The sequence below is a fragment of the Antennarius striatus genome, chromosome 11 (assembly GCF_040054535.1).
Source record: "Antennarius striatus isolate MH-2024 chromosome 11, ASM4005453v1, whole genome shotgun sequence".
NCBI lineage: Eukaryota > Metazoa > Chordata > Actinopteri > Lophiiformes > Antennariidae > Antennarius > Antennarius striatus.
This window is the reverse complement of record NC_090786.1, coordinates 3,485,470-3,509,029: the sequence shown is the minus strand read 5'-3', so window position 1 is coordinate 3,509,029 and position 23,560 is coordinate 3,485,470. Positions and strand designations below refer to the sequence as shown.

At 39.5% G+C, this 23,560-nt stretch overlaps 1 protein-coding gene across 1 annotated transcript; it reads left to right on the top strand.

The window, feature by feature from the left end:
* Positions 1-460: 460 nt before the first annotated feature.
* Positions 461-21,455, top strand: LOC137603760 (cGMP-dependent protein kinase 2). Its single transcript, XM_068327506.1, has 20 exons — positions 461-498; positions 873-1,066; positions 1,845-2,210; positions 2,883-3,049; positions 3,143-3,256; positions 4,088-4,193; positions 4,289-4,352; positions 4,438-4,515; positions 4,623-4,717; positions 4,835-4,903; positions 5,008-5,106; positions 5,208-5,355; positions 5,432-5,568; positions 6,086-6,175; positions 6,641-6,782; positions 6,856-7,019; positions 7,191-7,313; positions 7,439-7,501; positions 7,633-7,699; positions 21,137-21,455. The coding sequence occupies exons 2-20, from the start codon at positions 945-947 to the stop codon at positions 21,230-21,232; spliced, it is 2,310 nt and encodes a 769-aa protein (XP_068183607.1). The 5' UTR covers positions 461-498; positions 873-944; the 3' UTR covers positions 21,233-21,455.
* Positions 21,456-23,560: the final 2,105 nt, after the last annotated feature.

Below are 23,560 nucleotides of genomic sequence, written 5' to 3'. Positions count from 1 at the left end.
AATGATGTGATTTAACTCATTATTGAAAATGTTCTAATCAAATTAGCACGGAAAAAGGATCAAATTTTTGTGAGGCTATCAGATTCTTTCATAAATGCTAAAAAATCTGGAATCGTATCACGTAATGTTGATATAATCCACGTCACAGATGCAGTCTCGTATTTCCAGGCTGTCATCAGTTTGAACAAATATATGGAAAGTATTCTGTAAAAAGCTTTTTTTAAAAAAATTTTTTTTAAATCACTTTATTATCGCCTTAAAAATAGAATTTTATCGTGTCAACGTTTCAAACAGCAGACAGCCACCAGGGGTCGCCAGAAACCTCCAACAGATTCAATCCTTGGAAACTGATAGGGAGCAGAAACGAGGAGAGAGGAGAGTTATTGTGTTTGTGGATGGAAACTGAGGGCGAGGCGGCTGGACTGGAGAAGTAACAACGCTCGTACTGTTTTTACAGACATCAGGATTATTGTTTCCAACATCCTCCTCCTCCAACATGTAAGTAAATGAAGGAAACCTCTGGAATTCAAGTGTAGATTTTGGAGAGAATCTGCTTATTCAGTGACGACATGTAAAATACAAGATAATGAATATTCTGTATGATAAGTGAGATTAAATGTGTAAAATATTTTCCCAACCTGACAAAAATAGTTTGTTAAAATAGCTATTTATTGTTGGGTTTTTATGGTTTTCCTTTTTAAAAAGCTTCTCGCATAGATATTAAAACCTGAAAGTCTAATATTAAAATTTACAGGAGAATCTGGAGATTTCTGGAGGTTGAAGCTCACAGGTGTTCAGAAATTGTTGGGGGGAAAAAAAAACTTGTGAAAAGTTGAATTAAATCACATGAAAGTGTCTTTATGTTAAAAAAGTAGTGCCTTAAAAAGCTGCAGGGCTTCCTCTCAGAAGGTCGTGGTGGTCTGTTGGACCTGAGGACCATTCCTATGGTGGTCGGTCAATGTCTGGCCATGGGCAACGGTTCGATAAAAGCCCCCCGGGCTGAGGAGAACACCTGCCTGGCCTCCGTTCACACAGAACCTCCTGACATGGACTCAGATGCCCTCAGGTGAGGATCAAACCTCATCAGTATTCTGTTATTGGGCGGGAACAGAGTGAATTTAATGTTGTTCATTGTTTAAAATGGTCTGAGGGTGTTGTTGTGTGCTTCAGTTTACAGTATTAATTTAGTCTCTGTGCTTTTAAGTGTTTCTAACACATTTACTCGTACAATGTTAATATAGCCTCTAGCTAAAGGTGTAAGAAAGAAAGGAAGAAAGATTTTTTTATTTTTTCAAAAACACTTTAAATCACATTCAAACATTTTACAATTTTACATTAGATGAAACTCCAAAAACACTAAACACCAATAAACAAAGGGAAATACAATTTAAAAGCATTGGAACCGATGGCACCATGTAAAATCCTCCACTGGAGGTCGGCTGTTTTTTTCTTGTTGGCCCAGGTAGTGGGTGCTCCGTCACACAGGCTTCTCTGGTTGATTACTTTTACACATTGTTTGTACAGTATTTTTTTTTGAAAGAAAGGAACTTTATTGTTCCCTCTTGGGGAAATGGTCTTTAGTGTCTCTAGTGTAACCGTGAGGCTAAAGGTGTTAGTGTAGCCTCAAAGCTAGTTAGCATTCATGTAGCCTCTAAGCCAAAGGGATTTGTCTAGCCTCTAGATGAAGGTGTCATTGTGGACTCTGAGATATGTACAGGTGTTAGCGTATCTTCATGCTACATGTCAGACGTTTTCCTTGAGTCTAGAGGCGAAGATTGAGTTTGTGTCTGGTCGTCCAACTTTGCGTGGCGTCCTTTCATGACTGGACCGATTCTTACCCTCAGACTGCGAGTTTCCCACCTGGAGGCAGCGCTAGCACATCGAAACCAGGAGTCCCGAGCCCAGGAGCTCCAGCTCCAGCATCTCCAGAGGGAGCTGGAGGCCAAGATCTCCCAGATCGACAAGCTCCAGGACGCCATTGGCTACACCAACGGCCTGGGCCGCTCCCCTCCCACCCTGTGCCACCATAGCCACCGCCTCTTCAGCGTCATCAACCAGGGTCCCAGCCGCTTCCACCGGGTGGCCGTGGAGGTTCACCGCAGGCTGCGAGCCAAAGAGGGCGTCTCCGCCGAACCCACCTCAGAGAACTTCTGTGGAGGTTTGAGAGCAGCACACGTCTCCATCGCCAAGGCCGTCCACAAAGACGCACAGTGAGTTAAAGAAACCCCTGAAATAAATAAGACACAGTCAAGGGCGAGTAAAGGTAGAATAATCTGAGCAGTTTGATGAGCTGTGATGAAGCCAAACGGAACAACACAGCTCCGCCATCGTCCTCCCATCCCCCACATTTGAAAGGCTACATCATTAGCATGACGGCATAATAGATGGAAAACAAAAAGCTCCTGAGATCTGAGGGTCTGGTCTGGATCATTATGGGCTGCCTCCTGTGCACGCCGGTCTCAGACCCATTCAGCTGGCTCCTTTCACCCCCGCCTCTAGAATATCCTCTGTGTGATGTGGTAATCAGGGACACACTCAGACACACACTCAGGGAGACCTGTTGAATAAAATTAAACTCCATACATTAACCTGATGGATAGACTCACATTTCTAAGACTCCAAACCAAAGATTTGCGGCACACATACCACTTTGATGGCACATATATCGCTTATTAGCATTAGCAGAGTGCTATTTGGACAAATATAATATTGATTTGATTTGCATGTCTTTTTTTAAACAATGCACGCCCAATGCAGCTACCATATCTAGTAAACTAGCGATGGCTAGCGCTGTTAGCTCGCAGCTAGCAGCTGCATTTTCAGGGTAAAGGTAAAGGTCTTTAGTTCAAGTGTCTGCCTCTGCTCCATTCTTCCCACCCCAGCACCAAGAAGCTCATCAACGACGCCATCATGAACAATGACTTCCTGAAGAGGCTGGACCCCCAGCACAGCAGGGAGATGGTGGACTGCATGTACGAGAAGGTTTACACCGACGGGCAGCTGGTCATCCAGGAGGGCGAGGCTGGAAACTACCTCTATGTGCTGGCGGGTCGGGGTTTCACCTTATTGTGTGCCCTGGTTTTCCTGATATACTGATGACATCATGATGATATTGATGACATATTCATGTCGTCTCCTGCAGAGGGTTTGCTGGAGGTCATCCAGAATGGGAAGCTGTTGGGGGAGATGCGTCCCGGGACAGCTTTTGGAGAACTGGCCATACTGTACAACTGTAAAAGAACAGCCACGGTTAAAGGTGAGCGACGGCAGCATTTCCTTTCAGTTGTGGCCCCTCATTTTCACCGAGGGCCACATTGGCATGATGGCTGTCCTCAAAGGGCCAGATGTAACTAATAAATGTAACTAAATGTAACTCAGTGTAATGTAAAATACATGTAACTACTCTTTAATGTTAAATAATTTATTACTTACTCAAGTTACAAACATTACAGTTTGTAACTTGAGTAACAGCACAGAAAAAACATGTTTGTTTGTTTCTCTGTTATAACATAAATCCTTTTAATTTGTCAGGTTATTAAACCCACAAAACTCCATCAATCAAGGATCAAACTATCCAAGTGAATAAAAACAATAACATCAAACACAAATTAGGACGTTGACCTTGTTCAAAAGATTTTTCTCAAAGTAAAATGGGCTGAATTATTGCATTATGGGAAATGTAGTTTTGGCAAAAGCACACTTTTGATCTATTTACTTTTAGACACTCTGCCCTTTTATGATCTTGCGGGCCACATAAAATGATGTGGAGGGCCACATTTGGCCCCCGGGCCCTGAGTTTGACACATGTGCTTTATACATTAGTCAGGCAATGCACAAATTTTAAAACTTATTAAGTTAATTTGATTTTAAAATTGCTGTTGATCTAATTAGAGAATGAATGGTAATTTTGTTTGAGTGTGCAATTACAAAACACAGATAAAGAATAGCAGTAAAAATGTTCAGAAAGGAGCAGGAAGAAGAAGTTATAGCATAAAAAGCAAGCCTGCTTAGAGAGACCATTGTTCAGCTGCTGCAGTGAGGATGAGATTTGGTTTTAATGAAGGTTAATGGTTCCATCCTCGTCCAGCTGTGACCCAGGCTCACATCTGGGCTCTGGACCGCCAGACTTTCCAGACCATCATGATGCAAACCACACAGGCCAGACACGAGGAGTACTTCAGCTTTCTCCGCAGGTACCAACGCGAGTGCATCTTCATCATCCGACCAACTTGCTTCAATCTGAAAATTCACTCTGTGTAACACATGTGTTGGCTTGTTTCTGTACCAGCGTGTCCCTGCTGCAAGGACTCCCCGAGGAGAAACTAGCCAAAATTGTTGATTGTCTTGAAGTGGTAAGTATTTAATACCAGTTCTATCCAGTTCAAGGTTCGGATCCCATCCAATATGACAGGAGAATGACTGACGCTGTCCTTTCAGGACCATTTTGAAAAAGGGGAGCATATCATTCGAGAGGGTGAAGAAGGGAACACTTTCTTTATTATTGCAAAAGGAGGGGTGAGAGAGAATATTACCTTCTTAAAGCTCGATTGTTTACTCATTTTGTCCATCCTGACCTGGCGAGTAAAACAGTCATCATCTCGTTCTTGTTCTTTTCTCTGCAGGTCATTGTCACTCAGAGCACCGAGGGATTCAGTGAACCTCAGGAAATCAAGACGTTGGGAGTTGGAGACTACTTTGGGGAGAAAGCTCTTATCAGGTACACAAATCCAACACTTTACATACAATCAACATCAGTCTAACTTCATCTGTGGCAAATCTGATCACAACTGATGTTACAACAACCATTTTAATTGCGTGATCTCTATGAGACCAGCGAGGATGTTCGCTCGGCCAACATCATCTGCAGTGAGAACGACACACACTGCCTGGTGGTGGACAGAGAGTGAGTCACCTGAATTAACCTGACATGGAGTCCACATGAGTTGAGATAAAGCACCATCTAGAGTAACTGTTGTGGTCTTATGAGCGCAACTCCTTCCCCTTTAGCAATTTCAACCAAATGGTGGGAACTTACGAGGAGCTCCAGGCCTACCTGAAGGAATATGTGGAGGAGCTCTCCAGGAGCGATGAGAGGCGAAATGCCCTGTAAGTGCACAGAAACGCTGCTTAAAGTAGCGACAATGGCGACTCATTGGTTGCCGCATTTCCTGTTTTAGTGGTGATGTTTCCTGTCACTCCCCTGTCAGGCCACACTCGCCTCAGGTGGACTCTATGGAGGCTCAGGAACTGAGGAAGCTGAGGGAGAGGATAGCTCTCCTTCCTCCACACCAGCCTTTCCAAGACCTGGAGATCGTAGCTACACTAGGAATGGGAGGATTTGGACGAGTTGAGCTGGTGAGACGTGACAGCCAAATTCAAATTAGGGCTACCGCTTTAGCATCTCACTGAGCTCCTGTCTGATGTTTCTCAGGTAAAACTGAAGGACGATGAAATCACGTTTGCTCTGAAGTGTATCAAGAAGAAGCACATAGTGGACACCAGACAGCAGGAACACATCTACTCTGAGAAGAACATCCTGCAGCAAACAAACTCAGCGTTCATCATCAGGTAATAGATATAAGAACTTAAAGAGCGAGGTGTTTTTATACGCCTGTGTTTCTTTATCATGTGAGCCAGTGGAGACATTTGAACAGGAGAGGCTGGAGAAGGGGTGAGTTAGCTAACGGGTCAACCTGTCACAATAAGGATAGAATAAGAGCTTTTATTTTGTAGGTGTCTCCGTGGAGTTGCTAGGGAACCAGCTCTGAGAATGCTGCTGTCCATTGCACAGAAGAGATTTATCTCTCCTGTTTCCTCAAAGACACAAAGGTCTTCTACCAGCACTCAGAGAAAAGTTCAGCCATGTTCAGTTTCCCATTTATCTCCTTCCCAATAGTTTTATGTACATCAGTTTAGGATGTTAACATCTTTTCTTTTTTTTCTGAAGCGCTTTAGCATCAGTAGGATTTGATCAGGGAGGCTTTGGCTGAGTTTTGTTCAATGATTTTTTCTTCTTGTGACATGAGCAGCAAGTGAATTACCTCCAGCTAATGTCAAGCCTGGGCTTTCTTTATGTGTATTCCAGGTTATTCCGAACATTTCGGGATGATAAGTTTGTCTACATGCTGCTTGAGGCGTGTCTGGGAGGGGAGCTTTGGACTGTGCTGCGGGACATGTGAGTGTAGGTCCTTTTTGCTTCACTCTAAAAGATAAAGTTGTTTTGCACCAACAGTGTAAACCAACAAACACTTTATACTCATCATAAATGAACTGTGTCAAGAGACCTAATGTCAGAACCTTCTTTTCAGTGAAAGAAATGTCTCTGTTGTAATATTTTTAATCTATTTACCCCATTCGTAAATATTTCTGTAATTGTGTGGTAAAATGTCAGAAAAAAACTAGTATAAATTGATTTGTGATGGGAAAAGAGGCTTAAATGAAGAGAACTATTCAAACAGGAAGTTCACAAGTGCTTTAAAACATCCATGACAGGTAGGCTTTACATTATAAGGTAAAGAAACATCTATAGACCCGTTTGTTGCCCATGATACTGGTTAAGTTGACCTCTGCTGTGTAACAAGGAGCAGAATCCTCCCATACCAGATACCATTAATGTGTGATTTGTTTCCAATCCAACCAGGAGTTATTTCGATGACCCTACAGCCAGGTTCTGCACTGGTTGTGTTTTAGAAGCCTTTGATTACCTCCACACTATGGGCATCATCTACAGAGACCTGAAACCCGAAAACCTCCTGCTGGATGCTGAGGGTTATGTTAAACTGGTATGAAAACTTTTGCCATGGTAAGGTCCTCATTACTTCCAACAGATTCGTAATTCCTCCGTGTTTTCTTCAGGCAGACTTTGGCTTCGCTAAGAAGATCGGCCTCGGGAAGAAGACCTGGACGTTCTGTGGGACTCCAGAATACGTGGCCCCAGAGGTCATCCTAAACAAGGGCCATGACTTTGGAGCAGATTGCTGGTCTTTAGGAATTCTTGTATTTGAGCTTCTCACCGGCAGGTAAAGCGTACAATACACTATAGGAGAAAGTCTTCTTCAATATGAAGCCAAGTATGGAGCTGGAGCTGTCGCTCAGATTAGCCTGGTTTAGCATAAATGCTGGAATCCAATGAAAAGAGCATTTCCTAAAATGTACAGTATCATCTGAAATGTTCCTCATTTTTCTGTAAGTCCACCCTTTGCTGGCACAGACCCAATAAAGATTTACACGATGGTCCTCCATGGCATCGAGAAGGTGGATTTCCCCAAGAAAGTAGGCAAGCGTCCGGACGACCTCATCAGGAGACTTTGCAAGTATGAGTCACAAACCATCAGCTATAGGACAACATGGTTCCTGATGATTTAAATAGATACTATTGAATAAAAATACTTAAACTTAATTCAACCTTACCGCATAAATATGTATCTTTTCATCTCAGACTAAACCCAGTAGAGAGGTTAGGAAACAAAAAGAATGGTATCATCGACATCAAGAAACACAAGTAAGTTCAAGAGAAGCTTCATTAGTGTGTTTAAAAACAGTATCCCAGAGAGGCTTAGTCTATCTGAAGTTTCTGGAGTTGTGTAGTTTTGGTATGAAGTCCACCTTTTATCATGTATATCTGTATTAAAGGTGGTTCCAGGGCTTCAACTGGGAGGGGTTGAGGCGTCACAAGCTCCAGTCTCCTTTGAGGAGGGAGGTGAGACTATGACTTTTGTTTGTCTACATCAGTTCGAACAAAAAAAAGGTTTAATTATTTTGTCAGCAAACTTATAGAAAATACTTTAGATCAATATGAACGATATGGAAGACAATTTGTATAATCATTCATCAAGACTTTTTCCTTTATCTGAAACAAAAAATGTTAAAGTTAAGACACTGAATATATGATGGATCTGATTGGTCACAGCCAGACACAGCGTAAAGAACTGGCTAACATATGATTGGTAACAGGAAAACAGACCACATGTATGAGAAACGTACATATGTGGTGATGCGAGAGATCTGGGGACATCCTGTGGACACAAGGAGAACTGTCACGACTTTATATGTGTGGGAATGTGGTTACACTTCAGTCAGCTCCATAGATGGAATAGAAGTGTTCTTCCTCCAATAGATGTGAAGTAAATCTGTTTTTATATGTAACTTATCTCTTCACAGCATTTCATATTCTTTTCAAAACTTACCACATATTTGAAACCACATACATTATTAGGGCGAGGGTTTTGGTTGCGGATACAATTAAGTTAATGGTGTAGTCTCAGTGTTAGTGATAGTCTAAACTGAGTTAGGGTTGCAATAGGGTTATGGTCAGGGCTAGGCTTAGGGTTGAAGTTAGGGTTAGGGCTAGGATTAAGGTTAGGCCTACGGTTAGGGTTAGGGTTAGGTAGGGTCACCCAACCGGTCAAGGCGGATGACCGCCCTCCAGAGTCTGGGTCCTGCCCGGAGTTTCTTCCTCAATAGGGAGTTTTTCCCTGCTTTTGCTCTGGAGGGTTCTGTTGGGCTTCTCTTTCTGTTAAAGCGCTTTGAAATGTCTGCTGATGTGATTAAGAGCTATAAATAAAAAATAAAGGTTGATTGATTGATTGATTGATTGATTGATTGATTGATTGATTGATTGATTGATTGATTGATTGATTGATTGATTGATTGATTGATTGATTGATTGATTGATTGATTGATTGATTGAGTGACTTTTATAAAAAGAAAAGGGAGCTGGGGAAAGCTGGATAAATTAATGAAATAAAATAAATAACGGTTAATATGGTCCACAATTTAAAAAAAGATCATATTAACAATTTCTTGGGGGAGAGTTGCTCAGTTTTTTTGAGTGGGTATGGGAGTTTTTTGGGTCATGTCAAGGTCTGGATTTGAACCTGTGGTTGCTGGGTAATGAGACCTCATCATGGCAACTTAGCTTTGAGCTACAGCTTCTCTAGTGGTTTGTTCTGAGGTGGTTTAAAACATAATTAAAAGAACTGTTGTTAGGGTGGGGTTTGAACCCTTGATCTTCGGGTTGGAAGTTCTGGATCTTGCCTCTACACCATCAAGAGGATGTGCTGGAATGGGAAAGAGAAAGATATAACTTAAGAGTGCTGGGGTAAGGGAAGCAGGGGGAGTGAGGGAAGGGATGGCGATTAGAGGGTTAGGGTTATGGTTAGGGAAAAAAGGGGGAATGGGGGTTGAGGATGAGGGGAAGCAATTGTTAGGTTTAGGATAAGGGTTAGGGGTATGGTCAAGGTTAGGATTTGGCTTAGGGTTAAGGTTAGAGTTAGGGTTAGAGTTACACTTAGGTCACGGTTCGGGTTAGGGTTTGTCTTAGGGTTAGGGTCAGAGCTAGTCAGGGCTAGTTTTAGGTTTTGGCGTAGGGTTAAAGTTAAAGGATAGGGTTAGAGTAACAGTTAGGGTTATGGTTAGGGTCAGGGTTAGGATTACAGTTAGGGTTGGGGTTAGGGTCAAGATTTTGGTTTGGATTTTCACCTCCACCAGCTTCCTTTACCCTTATCCTTCCAAACCCAAAAAGTTCCATTGAGTGTCCTTGGTGGTCTAGAGGCAAGTTCAAGGACTTCCAACCTGAATAGCAAGGGTTCAATCCCCAGCCTGACCATAAGTGTTTTAATCATGTTTTTAACCACCGTCTACGTCATCTTTGTATTTCTCAACAGACACCACAGAGAAGCTATGGCTCAAAGCTCTAATCACAAGCTTCACATTCTGGGGAGTGGGGTTCAAGTCCCATTCCCTGCATAACCCTTCACCTCTGTTATCTTTGTTTATACTTATTCTCCCCAAACCCCAAACGTTTCAATGTATGGCCTCGACGGAGTCGAGGCAAGTTCCAGAACTTCCAACCAGAATATCAAATGTTCGATCCCCAACCTCACTATAGTTCTTTTGATCACGTTTTTAACCACTGCCTACCTCATCTTTGTATTTCGCCACTGACAGCACACAGAAGCTATAGCTCAAAGCTTTCAACACAAGCTTCACAGTCTGGGGAGTGGGGTTCAAGTCCCATTCCCTACATATCCTTTCACCTCCGCCATCTTCCTTTACCCTTATGATCCTTGAACCCAGAACTTTTCAGTGTATGGCCTTGACGGAGTTGAGGCAAGTTCCATTACTTCCAACCAGAATATCAAGTGTTCAATCCCCAACCTTACTATAGTTCTTTTGATCACGTTTTTAACCGCTGCCTACCTCATATTTGTATTTCGCCACTAACAACACATAGAAGCTATAGCTCAAAGCTTTCAACACAAGCTTCACAGTCTGGGGAGTGGGGTTCAAGTCCCATTCCCTGCATACCTTTTCACCTCTGTCATCTTCCTTTACCCTTATCCTCCATAAACCCAGAACTTTTCAGTGTATGTCCTTGATGGGGTAGAGGCAAGTTCCAGGACTTCCAACCTGAAGAACAAGGGTCCAATCCTCAAACTAACTATAATTCTTTTAATTATGTTTTTAACCACCGTCTACTTCATCTTTGTACAACTCCACATCTGCCACATAAAAGCTGTAGCTCAAAGAGTTCAACACAAGGTTCATAGCCTGGACAGCAGGGTTCAAGTCCCACTCCCTGCATACTCTTTCACCTCCTTTTTTTTCTATTTATAGACAAACTGACCGACTGACCGGTTAAAAAAAATTTTTTTTGTAGATCAACTAACTGACCGAAAAAAAATTCATAGACCGACCAACCACAGTAAAAAAGATTTTTTTTAGACGAAACAACTGAAAAAAAATTTTTTGGACCGAACGATTTTTTGGACCAACCAACTGGTCGAAAAAAAAAAATTTGTAGACCGACCAACCGAACAATACATTTTTTGGACTGACTGACTTATGGAAAAAAAATTTTTTTACACCGACCGTGTAAAATTTTTTTCAGTTTAGAAAAACTGACCAACCCTAACCCTAACCCTAACCCTAACCCTAATCCTAACCCTAACCCTAACCCTAACCCTAACCCAACCAACCCTAACCCTAACCTGAAAAAACCTAACCTTAACCCCTAACCCTAACCTCTAGCCCTAACCCTAATCCCCTAACCCTAAAAATTTTTTTAGACTGAACGACCGGAAAATAAAACTTTTTATACCAACTGACCTGTCAAAAAAATATTTTTTAGACTGACCAAAAAACATTTTTAGAACCAACCGACTGGCCAACAAAAAAAAAATTTTTTTTAGAGCGACCAACTGGTTGAAAAAAAAAAAACTTTTTTGTAGACAAACCATCCAAAGAAAAAAACATTTTTTTAGCCAGAACAACCGAAAAAAAACATTTTCAGACCAAACGTCCAAGTAAAAAAATTTTTGGACTGACCAACCGTCCGGCCGAAAAAAACACATTTTTAGACAGAACAACCAAAGAAATTTTTTTGAGACCTGTCAAAAAAATTATTTTTTTAGACCGAACGAAAAAACATTTTTGACAACCAATCGACTGGCCAAAAAAAAGTTTTTTTAGACCGAGCAAGTGGTTGAAAAAAATTTTTTTTAAACCAACCGTCGGAAGAAAAATATATATTTTTAGACAGAACAACCAAAAAAAATATTTTTAGACCGACCAAGTGATTGAAAAAAAAATTTTTTTAGACCAAACAACAAAATTAAAATACTCTTTTTAGACTTACTGACTTGTCGGAAAAAAAAAATTTCACACTGAAAGACCAAAAGAAAAATTTCTTGGACAGAACAACCCTAACCCTAACCCCTTAACCCTAAACCTACCCTAACCGCTAACCCTAACCCTAACACCTAACCCTAACCCCCTAGCACTACCCTAACCCTACCCTAACACCTAACCTTAACCCCTAACCCTAACCCTAACCCTAACCCTAACCCTAACCCAACCAACCCTAACCCTAACCTGAAAAAACCTAACCTTAACCCCTAACCCTAACCTCTAGCCCTAACCCTAATCCCCTAACCCTAAAAATTTTTTTAGACTGAACGACCGGAAAATAAAACTTTTTATACCAACTGACCTGTCAAAAAAATATTTTTAGACTGACCAAAAAACATTTTTAGAACCAACCGACTGGCCAACAAAAAAAAATTTTTTTTAGAACGACCAACTGGTTGAAAAAAAAAAACTTTTTTGTAGACAAACCATCCAAAGAAAAAAACATTTTTTTAGCCAGAACAACCGAAAAAAAAATTTTCAGACCAAACGTCCAAGTAAAAAAATTTTTGGACTGACCAACCGTCCGGCCGAAAAAAACACATTTTTAGACAGAACAACCAAAGAAATTTTTTTGAGACCTGTCAAAAAAATTATTTTTTTAGACCGACCGAAAAAACATTTTTGACAACCAATCGACTGGCCAAAAAAAAGTTTTTTTAGACCGAGCAAGTGGTTGAAAAAAAATTTTTTTAAACCAACCGTCGGAAGAAAAATATATATTTTTAGACAGAACAACCAAAAAAAATATTTTTAGACCGACCAAGTGATTGAAAAAAAAATTTTTTTAGACCAAACAACAAAATTAAAATACTCTTTTTAGACTTACTGACTTGTCGAAAAAAAAAAATTTCACACTGAAAGACCGAAAGAAAAATTTCTTGGACAGAACAACCCTAACCCTAACCCCTTAACCCTAAACCTACCCTAACCGCTAACCCTAACCCTAACACCTAACCCTAACCCCCTAGCACTACCCTAACCCTACCCTAACACCTAACCTTAACCCCTAACCCTAACCCTAACCCTAACCCAACCAACCCTAACCCTAACCTGAAAAAACCTAACCTTAACCCCTAACCCTAACCTCTAGCCCTAACCCTAATCCCCTAACCCTAAAATTTTTTTTAGACTGAACGACCGGAAAATAAAACTTTTTAGACCAACTGACCTGTCAAAAAAATATTTTTTAGACTGACCAAAAAACATTTTTAGAACCAACCGACTGGCCAACAAAAAAAAATTTTTTTTAGAACGACCAACTGGTTGAAAAAAAAAACTTTTTTGTAGACAAACCATCCAAAGAAAAAAACATTTTTTTAGCCAGAACAACCGAAAAAAAAAATTTTCAGACCAAACGTCCAAGTAAAAAAATTTTTGGACTGACCAACCGTCCAGCCGAAAAAAACACATTTTTAGACAGAACAACCAAAGAAATTTTTTTGAGACAGACCAACTGGTTGAAAAACAAATTTTTAAACTGATTGACCTGTCAAAAAAATTATTTTTTTAGACCGACTGAAAAAACATTTTTGACAACCAATCGACTGGCCAAAAAAAAGTTTTTTTAGACCGAGCAAGTGGTTGAAAAAAAATTTTTTTAAACCAACCGTCGGAAGAAAAATATATATTTTTAGACAGAACAACCAAAAAAAATATTTTTAGACCGACCAAGTGATTGAAAAAAAAATTTTTTTAGACCAAACAACAAAATTAAAATACTCTTTTTAGACTTACTGACTTGTCGGAAAAAAAAAAATTTCACACTGAAAGACCAAAAGAAAAATTTCTTGGACAGAACAACCCTAACCCTAACCCCTTAACCCTAAACCTACCCTAACCGCTAACCCTAACCCTAACCCCCTAGCACTACCCTAACCCTACCCTAACACCTAACCTTAACCCCTAACCCTAACCCCTAACCCTAAAAATTTTTTAGACTGAACGACCGGAAAATAAAACTTTTTAGACCAACTGACCTGTCAAAAAAATATTTTTTAGACTGACCAAAAAACATTTTTAGAACCAACCGACTGGCCAACAAAAAAAAATTTTTTTTAGAACGACCAACTGGTTGAAAAAAAAAACTTTTTTGTAGACAAACCATCCAAAGAAAAAAACATTTTTTTAGCCAGAACAACCGAAAAAAAAAATTTTCAGACCAAACGTCCAAGTAAAAAAATTTTTGGACTGACCAACCGTCCGGCCGAAAAAAACACATTTTTAGACAGAACAACCAAAGAAATTTTTTTGAGACAGACCAACTGGTTGAAAAACAAATTTTTAAACTGATCGACCTGTCAAAAAAATTATTTTTTTAGACCGACCGAAAAAACATTTTTGACAACCAATCGACTGGCCAAAAAAAAGTTTTTTTTGACCGAGCAAGTGGTTGAAAAAAAATTTTTTTAAACCAACCGTCGGAAGAAAGATATATATTTTTAGACAGAACAACCAAAAAAAATATTTTTAGACCGACCAAGTGATTGAAAAAAAAATTTTTTTAGACCATACAACAAAATTAAAATACTCTTTTTAGACTTACTGACTTGTCGAAAAAAAAAAAATTTCACACTGAAAGACCGGAAGAAAAATTTCTTGGACAGAACAACCCTAACCCTAACCCCTTAACCCTAAACCTACCCTAACCGCTAACCCTAACCCTAACCCTAACACCTAACCCTAACCCCCTAGCACTACCCTAACCCTACCCTAACACCTAACCTTAACCCCTAACCCTAACCCTAACCCTAACCCTAACCCAACCAACCCTAACCCTAACCTGAAAAAACCTAACCTTAACCCCTAACCCTAACCTCTAGCCCTAACCCTAATCCCCTAACCCTAAAAATTTTTTTAGACTGAACGACCGGAAAATAAAACTTTTTATACCAACTGACCTGTCAAAAAAATATTTTTTAGACTGACCAAAAAACATTTTTAGAACCAACCGACTGGCCAACAAAAAAAAATTTTTTTTAGAACGACCAACTGGTTGAAAAAAAAAAACTTTTTTGTAGACAAACCATCCAAAGAAAAAAACATTTTTTTAGCCAGAACAACCGAAAAAAAAATTTTTCAGACCAAACGTCCAAGTAAAAAAATTTTTGGACTGACCAACCGTCCGGCCGAAAAAAACACATTTTTAGACAGAACAACCAAAGAAATTTTTTTGAGACCTGTCAAAAAAATTATTTTTTTAGACCGACCGAAAAAACATTTTTGACAACCAATCGACTGGCCAAAAAAAAGTTTTTTTAGACCGAGCAAGTGGTTGAAAAAAAATTTTTTTAAACCAACCGTCGGAAGAAAAATATATATTTTTAGACAGAACAACCAAAAAAAATATTTTTAGACCGACCAAGTGATTGAAAAAAAAATTTTTTTAGACCAAACAACAAAATTAAAATACTCTTTTTAGACTTACTGACTTGTCGAAAAAAAAAAATTTCACACTGAAAGACCGAAAGAAAAATTTCTTGGACAGAACAACCCTAACCCTAACCCCTTAACCCTAAACCTACCCTAACCGCTAACCCTAACCCTAACACCTAACCCTAACCCCCTAGCACTACCCTAACCCTACCCTAACACCTAACCTTAACCCCTAACCCTAACCCTAACCCTAACCCAACCAACCCTAACCCTAACCTGAAAAAACCTAACCTTAACCCCTAACCCTAACCTCTAGCCCTAACCCTAATCCCCTAACCCTAAAATTTTTTTTAGACTGAACGACCGGAAAATAAAACTTTTTAGACCAACTGACCTGTCAAAAAAATATTTTTTAGACTGACCAAAAAACATTTTTAGAACCAACCGACTGGCCAACAAAAAAAAATTTTTTTTAGAACGACCAACTGGTTGAAAAAAAAAACTTTTTTGTAGACAAACCATCCAAAGAAAAAAACATTTTTTTAGCCAGAACAACCGAAAAAAAAAATTTTCAGACCAAACGTCCAAGTAAAAAAATTTTTTTTAGATTTAGATTTTTTTTTTTAGACTGAACGACCGGAAAATAAAACTTTTTAGACCAACCGACCTGTCAAAAAAATAATTTTTTAGACTGACCAAAAAAAAATTTGTAGAACCAACCGACTTGCCGACAAAAAAAATTTTTGGACTGACCAACCGTCCAGCCGAAAAAAACACATTTTTAGACAGAACAGCCAAAGAAATTTTTTTGAGACAGACCAACTGGTTGAAAAACAAACCCTAACCCTAATCCCCTAACCCTAACCCTGAAAATTTTTTTAGACTGAACGACCGGAAAATAAAACTTTTTAGACCAACCGACCTGTCAAAAAAATAATTTTTTAGACTGACCAAAAAAAAATTTGTAGAACCAACCGACTTGCCGACAAAAAAAATTTTTGGACTGACCAACCGTCCAGCCGAAAAAAACACATTTTTAGACAGAACAGCCAAAGAAATTTTTTTGAGACAGACCAACTGGTTGAAAAACAAATTTTTAAACTGATTGACCTGTCAAAAAAATTATTTTTTTAGACCGACTGAAAAAACATTTTTGACAACCAATCGACTGGCCAAAAAAAAGTTTTTTTAGACCGAGCAAGTGGTTGAAAAAAAATTTTTTTAAACCAACCGTCGGAAGAAAAATATATATTTTTAGACAGAACAACCAAAAAAAATATTTTTAGACCGACCAAGTGATTGAAAAAAAAATTTTTTTAGACCAAACAACAAAATTAAAATACTCTTTTTAGACTTACTGACTTGTCGGAAAAAAAAAAATTTCACACTGAAAGACCAAAAGAAAAATTTCTTGGACAGAACAACCCTAACCCTAACCCCTTAACCCTAAACCTACCCTAACCGCTAACCCTAACCCTAACACCTAACCCTAACCCCCTAGCACTACCCTAACCCTACCCTAACACCTAACCTTAACCCCTAACCCTAACCCCTAACCCTAAAAAATTTTTTAGACTGAACGACCGGAAAATAAAACTTTTTAGACCAACTGACCTGTCAAAAAAATATTTTTTAGACTGACCAAAAAAAAATTTGTAGAACCAACCGACTGGCCGACAAAAAAAAATTTTTTAGAACGACCAACTGGTTGAAAAAAAATTTTTTTTAGACCAACCATCCAAAGAAAATAAAATTTTTTTAGACAGAACAACCAAAAAACATTTTTTTAGACAGACCGACTGGTTGAAAAAAAATTTTTTTTTAGACCAAATGACCAAGAAAAAAATACTTTTTTTAAACTGACTGACTTGTCGAAAAAGAAAACATTTTTAGACCGACCAACCAAAAAACATTTTTTTTAGACCAAACGACCAAATAAAAACATTTTTTGGACTGACTGACTTGGCAAAAAAGAAATATTTCAGACCGAACGACCGAAAGAAATTTTTTTTGGACTGAGCAACCTTCATCCTAACCAAGTCCAAAAAAACATTTTTAGACAAGCCAACCAACTAACTACTCAAAAAAAAATTTCAAATTGCTTGACTGTCTGGAAAAATGTACTTGGACCAACCAACCCTCCTAACCCTGACCAGAACCCCTAACCCCTAGCCCTAACCCTTACCCCCTAACACTACCCTAACCCTAACTGCTAACCCTAACCCTAACCCCTAACTGTACCCTAACCCTACCCTAACCCTAACCCCTAACCTTAACTGCTAACCCTAACCATAACCCTAACCCCTAACCCTAACCCCTAACCCTAACCCTCAGTCGTTAGACTGAATGACCGGGAAAAAAAAATTTTAGACCGATCAACCTGTCAAAAAAAATATTTTTTTAGACCGACCGAAAAAACATTTTTGAGAACCAATGGACTGGCCAAAAAAAAAATTTTTTAGACCGAGCAAGTGGTTGAAAAAAAATTTTTTTCTAAACCAACCGTCGGAAGAAAAATATATTTTTAGACAGAACAACCGAAAAAAACATTTTTAGACCGACCAAGTGATTGAAAAAAAAATTTTTTTAGACCAGACGACAAAATTAAAATACTCTTTTTAGACTTACTGACTTGTCGAAAAAAGAAAAATTTCACACTGAAAGACCGAAAGAAAAATTTCTTGGACAGAACAACCCTAACCCTAACCCCTTAACCCTAAACCTACCCCTAACCACTAAACCTAACCCTAACACCTAACCCTAACCCCCTAGCACTACCCTAACCCTACCCTAACACCTAAACCTAACCCCTAACCCTAACCCCTAACCCTTAACCCTAACCTCTAGCCCTAACCCTAATCCCCTAACCCTAACCCTGAAAATTTTTTTAGACTGAACGACCGGAAAATAAAACTTTTTAGACCAACCGACCTGTCAAAAAAATAATTTTTTAGACTGACCAAAAAAAAATTTGTAGAACCAACCGACTTGCCGACAAAAAAAATTTTTTTAGAACGACCAACTGGTTGAAAAACAACATTTTTTTAGACCAACCATCCAAAGAAAAAAAATTTTTTTTAGCCAGAACAACCGAAAAAAAAATTTTCAGACCAAACGTCCAAGTAAAAAAATCTTTGGACTGACCAACCGTCCGGCCGAAAAAAACACATTTTTAGACAGAACAACCAAAGAAATTTTTTTAATTTTAATTTTAATTTTTCAAAAAAAATTTTTTAGAAACAACCGACTGGCCGAAAGAAATGACAAAACAAAACATTTTTTTGGACTGACTGACCTGTCAAAAAAAAATTTTCAGAACAAACGACCGAAAGAAAAAAATTTTGGACAGAACAACCCTCACCCTAACCCTAACCGACTATTGGAAAAAAATTTTTTTAGATCGATTGACTGTCCGAAAAAATTTTCTTAGACCGACCAACCCCCCTAACCCTAACCAGAACCCCTAACCCTAACCCCTAGCCCTAACCCTAAATGCTAACCCTACCCTAACCCTAACCCCTAACCCTAACCTCTAGCCCTAACCTCCAGCCCTAACCCTAATCCCCTGACCCTAACACTACCCTAACCCTAACTGCTAACCCTAACCGTAATCCCTAACCCTAAAAACTTTTTATTAGACAGAACAACCGGAAAAAAAATTTTTCAGACCAAACGACCAAACAAAAAATTTTTGGACTGACCAACCGTCCGACGAAAAAAAATTTTTTTTAAATAGAACAACCAAAAAACATTTTTTTAGACCGACCAACTGGTTGAAAAAAAAAATTTTTTAGACCGAAAGACCAAAACAAAATCCTTTTTTTTAGACTGACTGACTTTTCGAAAAAAGAAAACATTTTTCGACCGACCAACCAAAAAAATTTTTTTTCAGACCAAACGACCAAATAAAAAATTTTTTGGACTGACTGACCTGTCAAAAAAAAAAATCTCAGACCGAATGACCGAAAGAAAATTTTTTTTTACAGAACAACCCTCACCCTAACCCTAACTGACAAGTCTAAAAAAATTTAGATCGATAGACTGTCCGAAAAAACGTACTTAGACCGACCTACCCCCCTAACCCTAACCATAACCTCTAACCCCTAACCCTAACCCTAACCCCTAACCCTAACCCCTAACCCTATCCTAACCATAACCTCTAGCCCTAACCCTAACCCCCTAACCCTAACCCTACCCTAACCGCTTACCCTAACCCCTAACCCTAACCCCCTAACCCTACCCTAACCCTAACCTCTAGCCCTAACCATAATCCCCTAACCCTAACCTTACCCTAACCGCTAACCCTAACCCTTAAACCCTAACCCTTACCTTACTAACTCTAACCGTAACCCCCTAACCCTAACCTAACCTAACCCTAACCTAAGCCTAACCTAACCCTAACCTAACCCTAACCTAACCTAACCTAACCTAACCTAACCTAACCTAACCTAACCCCTAACCCTAACCCCTAACCTAACCAATAACCCTAAACCCTAACTCTAACCCCTAACCATAACCCATAACACCCTAACCCCTATTTAATTTGGTCGTTCGGTCTAAAAAAAAAAAAAACCCTTTTTTTTCAACAGGTAAGTAGGTCTAAAAAAATTTTTCGGTCATTTGGCTGAAAAATATTCTTTTTGTTCGGTCAATCTAAAAAAATTTTCTTTGACCGATCGATTGGTCGGTTTGTCGAAAAAAAAAATTTTTTCAACCAGTTGGTCGGTGTAAAAAAAATATTTTTTTCGTCGTTCGGTCTAAAAAAATTTTTTTTTGACCAGTCAGTCGGTCTAAGAATTTTTTTTTCGGTTGTTCTGTTTAAAAAAAATTTTTTTTTTCAGTCGTTCTGTCCAAAAAAATTTTTTTTTTTCAGTCGGTTGGTCTAGAAAAATTTCTTTTTGGTTGTTCTGTCTAAAAAAAAATTTTCGGTCAGTCGGTCAATTTAAAATAACATTTTTTTAGTTGGTTGATCTAAAAAACTTTTTTTGGTCAGCTCTTCTGCCTTGAAAATAATTTTTTTTAACTGGTCGGTTGGTTTGTCTATAAAAAGAAATAAAAGTAGGTGAAAATGTATGGAGGAAGTGGGACTTGAGCCCTACTCCCCAGGCAGTGAACCTTGTGTTGAATGCTTTGAGCTAGTGTACAGTTTCTATGGTGTGTTGGTGGAGAAATACAAAGATGAGGTAGACAGTGGTTGAAAACATGATCAAAAGAACTATAACTAGGTTTGGAATTGATCCCTTGATCTTCAGTTTGGAAGGCCTAGAACTTGCCTCTACTCCATCAAGAACACATACTGGAAAGTTCTGGGTTTAGGGAGGGTAAGTGTAAAGGAAGATGGTAGAGGTGAAAGTTTAAGCAGGGAGTGGGAGTTGAACCCCACTTCCAAGCCTGTGACGCCCGTTTTGGAATTTAACCCCGCTCCCCAGACTGTAAAGCTTGTGTTGAAAGCTTAGAGCTGCAGCTTCTATGTGCTGTCTGTGGAGAAATATAAGGGTGAGGTAGATGGTGGTTAAGAAGATGATTAAAAGATATATAGCCAGGTTGGGGATTGAACCCTTGACGTTTGGGTCAAATGTCTGGGAACTTGCCTCTATTCAGTCAGAGACTTATATTGGAAAGTCCTGGGTTAGGGAAGATAAGGGTAAAGGAAGTTGGCAAAGGTGAAAGTACAGTATATGTAGGGAGTGGGTCTTGGACACTGCTCCCCAGACTGTAATGCTTGTTTTGAGAACTTTGAGCTAACTTTGAGGTAATAGTTAGTGTTATGGTTAGCATTAGGTTAGGTTAGGTTAGGTTAGGTTAGGTTAGGTTAGGGTTAGGGTTAGTTTGCATATGTCAGCATGCTGCACATATGTCAGTGTGCAGCATCTTGTGATCTGTCAGTGTCCAGAGCATCAGAGAAAGCCTGTTGAAGCAGATTGATTGCTACAAAGACCTGGTATCAAATGAGTCCATAGTTAACTGTCCTTCTACATGTTACACGAACATTAGTAGCCACATTGGGGATGATGTCAATGAGCCCATGATGACTGAATGTAATTCTATGAAGTTGATGTTCCTTTTCCTGCAGCTTGACGGGTCTTTGGATCACAGTCACTTTGACATGTTCCCCCCGGACACCGAGGAGCCTCCTGATGAGCTCTCTGGCTGGGATAAAGACTTCTAATCTTCATGGATCAGCCTCAGAACGGCACTCTGGAAGGCAGAGTTCAGCCATTTCCCATCCCAGTTCCGACAATTCCTTGTGGTCCAGACCGAAAGATCGAATATGAATATTTGCCTTCATCCTTCTCCGTCTGTCCACTGACTCATCTCTGATGACCTTAGCTCTTTCAGTGCTATGATGCGAGCCACCTATAAGATTTTCCAGCTAGGGTCTATCTGCAGAATTAACATCTGATAATGACTGATTTGTTAAAAACCTCACGTTTGAACTCTGACTTTACTTCTTTAATGACAGTTTTGTGAGTGAAATGTTCTGCCTGCTGCCATCAGTGTAATAACACAGTGGGTGAACATATTTGTCCCTGGATTCTTCTGGAGGTGGATCCTGGCAAACAGTCTGCTCATTGTTTTCCATCCAGAGTGAAAAAAAAAAACTCTTCTAAGTTGGAATTCTGCCACCGAGGGCTTTTGGTGTTTGGGTATTTGTCATTCCCACAGTCCAGAGGCAGATCTCATTAAAGTTTTGTGATTATTACACAACCTGTTACTAAACTGGTGGGTTTTAATCCTCTGTCTCTACTCTACCATTACATAATATTATTCACAGTGCTCAAGGTATACCAGCTCAATTTATGTGACTGACGTATTATCTTTACTTCTGCTTCCAGCAGCCTTTTAGAACAGCGGTCCCCAACCACCGGGTCGCAACCTAGTACCGGGCCACAGGCCATTAGGTACCAAGCTGTGAATCCGGACCAGACCAGTACCTAATGGTACCTAATGGCACCTAATGGTTCGCATCCCGGTACCAGATTAATATCAGGTCGGTACCAGTGTGCTATACTGGGCCATTTGGTACCAGGACCCGACCCCGGCGTGACTGGAATGCAACCCGGGCCAGTACAGGGTCCATACTGGGTCGTCATACCAGGCCATTTGGTACCGATATGCGACCTGGGCCGGTACTGGGCCTCGGGCTATTAGGTACCGGGCCGTGAACTGGTTCCATACCAGTATTGGTACCAAATAGCCTGGTATAACGACCCTGTATTGACCCGGTGCTGGGCCGCGGACCATTAGGTACCATTAGATAACGGGCAGCAGTACTGGGCCGCGAACCGTTAGACACCGGGTCTCGACTCAGTACCGGGACCGTCTGGTACCGGACCATCCCATTAGGTACCAGGTCGTACAGAACGTTTGAATTGTTCTTTTGTTTAATTGATTGTCAGAATAAAGATGTTTTATTTCGAAGAGTGACGTCTGTGCATCATTGCATGCGACATTCTTTGGAAAGGATAAAAGCCCCAATGAGGAGACAGAAGAACAGCCAAGAACACAAAAACTGCCTTAAAGTCAACATCAGGAGTCCTCCTGAGAATAAAGGTCTATGCTGCAGGTGAATCTCATTCGCTGAGCCCGCTCTGTGGAAGATGTGTCGAGGAGCCGGCAAATGAGTCAATGGAGCCTTCAGAACTGCTTCAGCACCTGGAAACCAAGCGAATGAAAAATATCCCAGAGGATATTGAGCGGCAGTTTGAGAGGATTAACCAGTCAACCAACACTAGAGCCGCACAAGTATTCATGTCTCTGGATGATTACAATATCAGGAAAACTAAACCACTATTTTTCCTGCAATGAAATAACTGATTGTTATTTCAAAATAAAACTCATCAGCGCTGTCATTTGAGTCAACTTTTTTATAAAGATTATTTCTTATTCGAAATGATTTTCGTTCTAACATAAATATGGATGTTTAGGCTGCGTCACTAATGATTATCGAGCAAATGAAGGCCGGTCCGATAAAAAAAAAGGTTGAGGACCGCTGATTTAGAAGACAATGTGAAACCAGACTCTGTTCTAAAAACAGATGTTTATAACTAAAATGCTTTTAGACATCATTCACTCCCTCCTAATTCGTTTGACTCTACAGATCAGGTGACAACATTAACCAGTCTGTGTTGGAGTGTTGGCCAAAGATGTGCATTAACTCTTTGAACACTTAAAGATCCATCTAGGGATGATTTTTATCAGATGAAAAAGAAGTGATCGTAAAAAAAACTATTTTCATTTAAAATTTATATCATTATTATATCACACAGAAGTGTTGAAAAAAGATTATATTATGTCTGAAGTCCATTATATTATGTCTGTTATAGGACAGTGTCCATTCTTAGTGTCCATAGCATTCTTGTAATTACATAAAGTGACCACCAGAGGTCAGTCAAGACTCAGCAGTTATGGAACGTTTTGAACGCATAAGGCCTTTGAGCTGCAACAAGTGAGTCAGAAAACGTGATAACCCTCAGTTAAGATGAGTAAACTTCTT

Excerpts from the sequence above, each read along its gene's own strand:
- LOC137603760 (XM_068327506.1), top strand. The coding sequence starts at position 945 with ATGGTGGTCGGTCAATGTCTGGCCATGGGCAACGGTTCGATAAAAGCC. Across the intron at positions 4,718-4,834 it reads GGGGAGAAAGCTCTTATCAG|CGAGGATGTTCGCTCGGCCA; the intron begins GTACACAAATCC and ends CTATGAGACCAG. Across the intron at positions 7,314-7,438 it reads CTCATCAGGAGACTTTGCAA|ACTAAACCCAGTAGAGAGGT; the intron begins GTATGAGTCACA and ends TTTTCATCTCAG.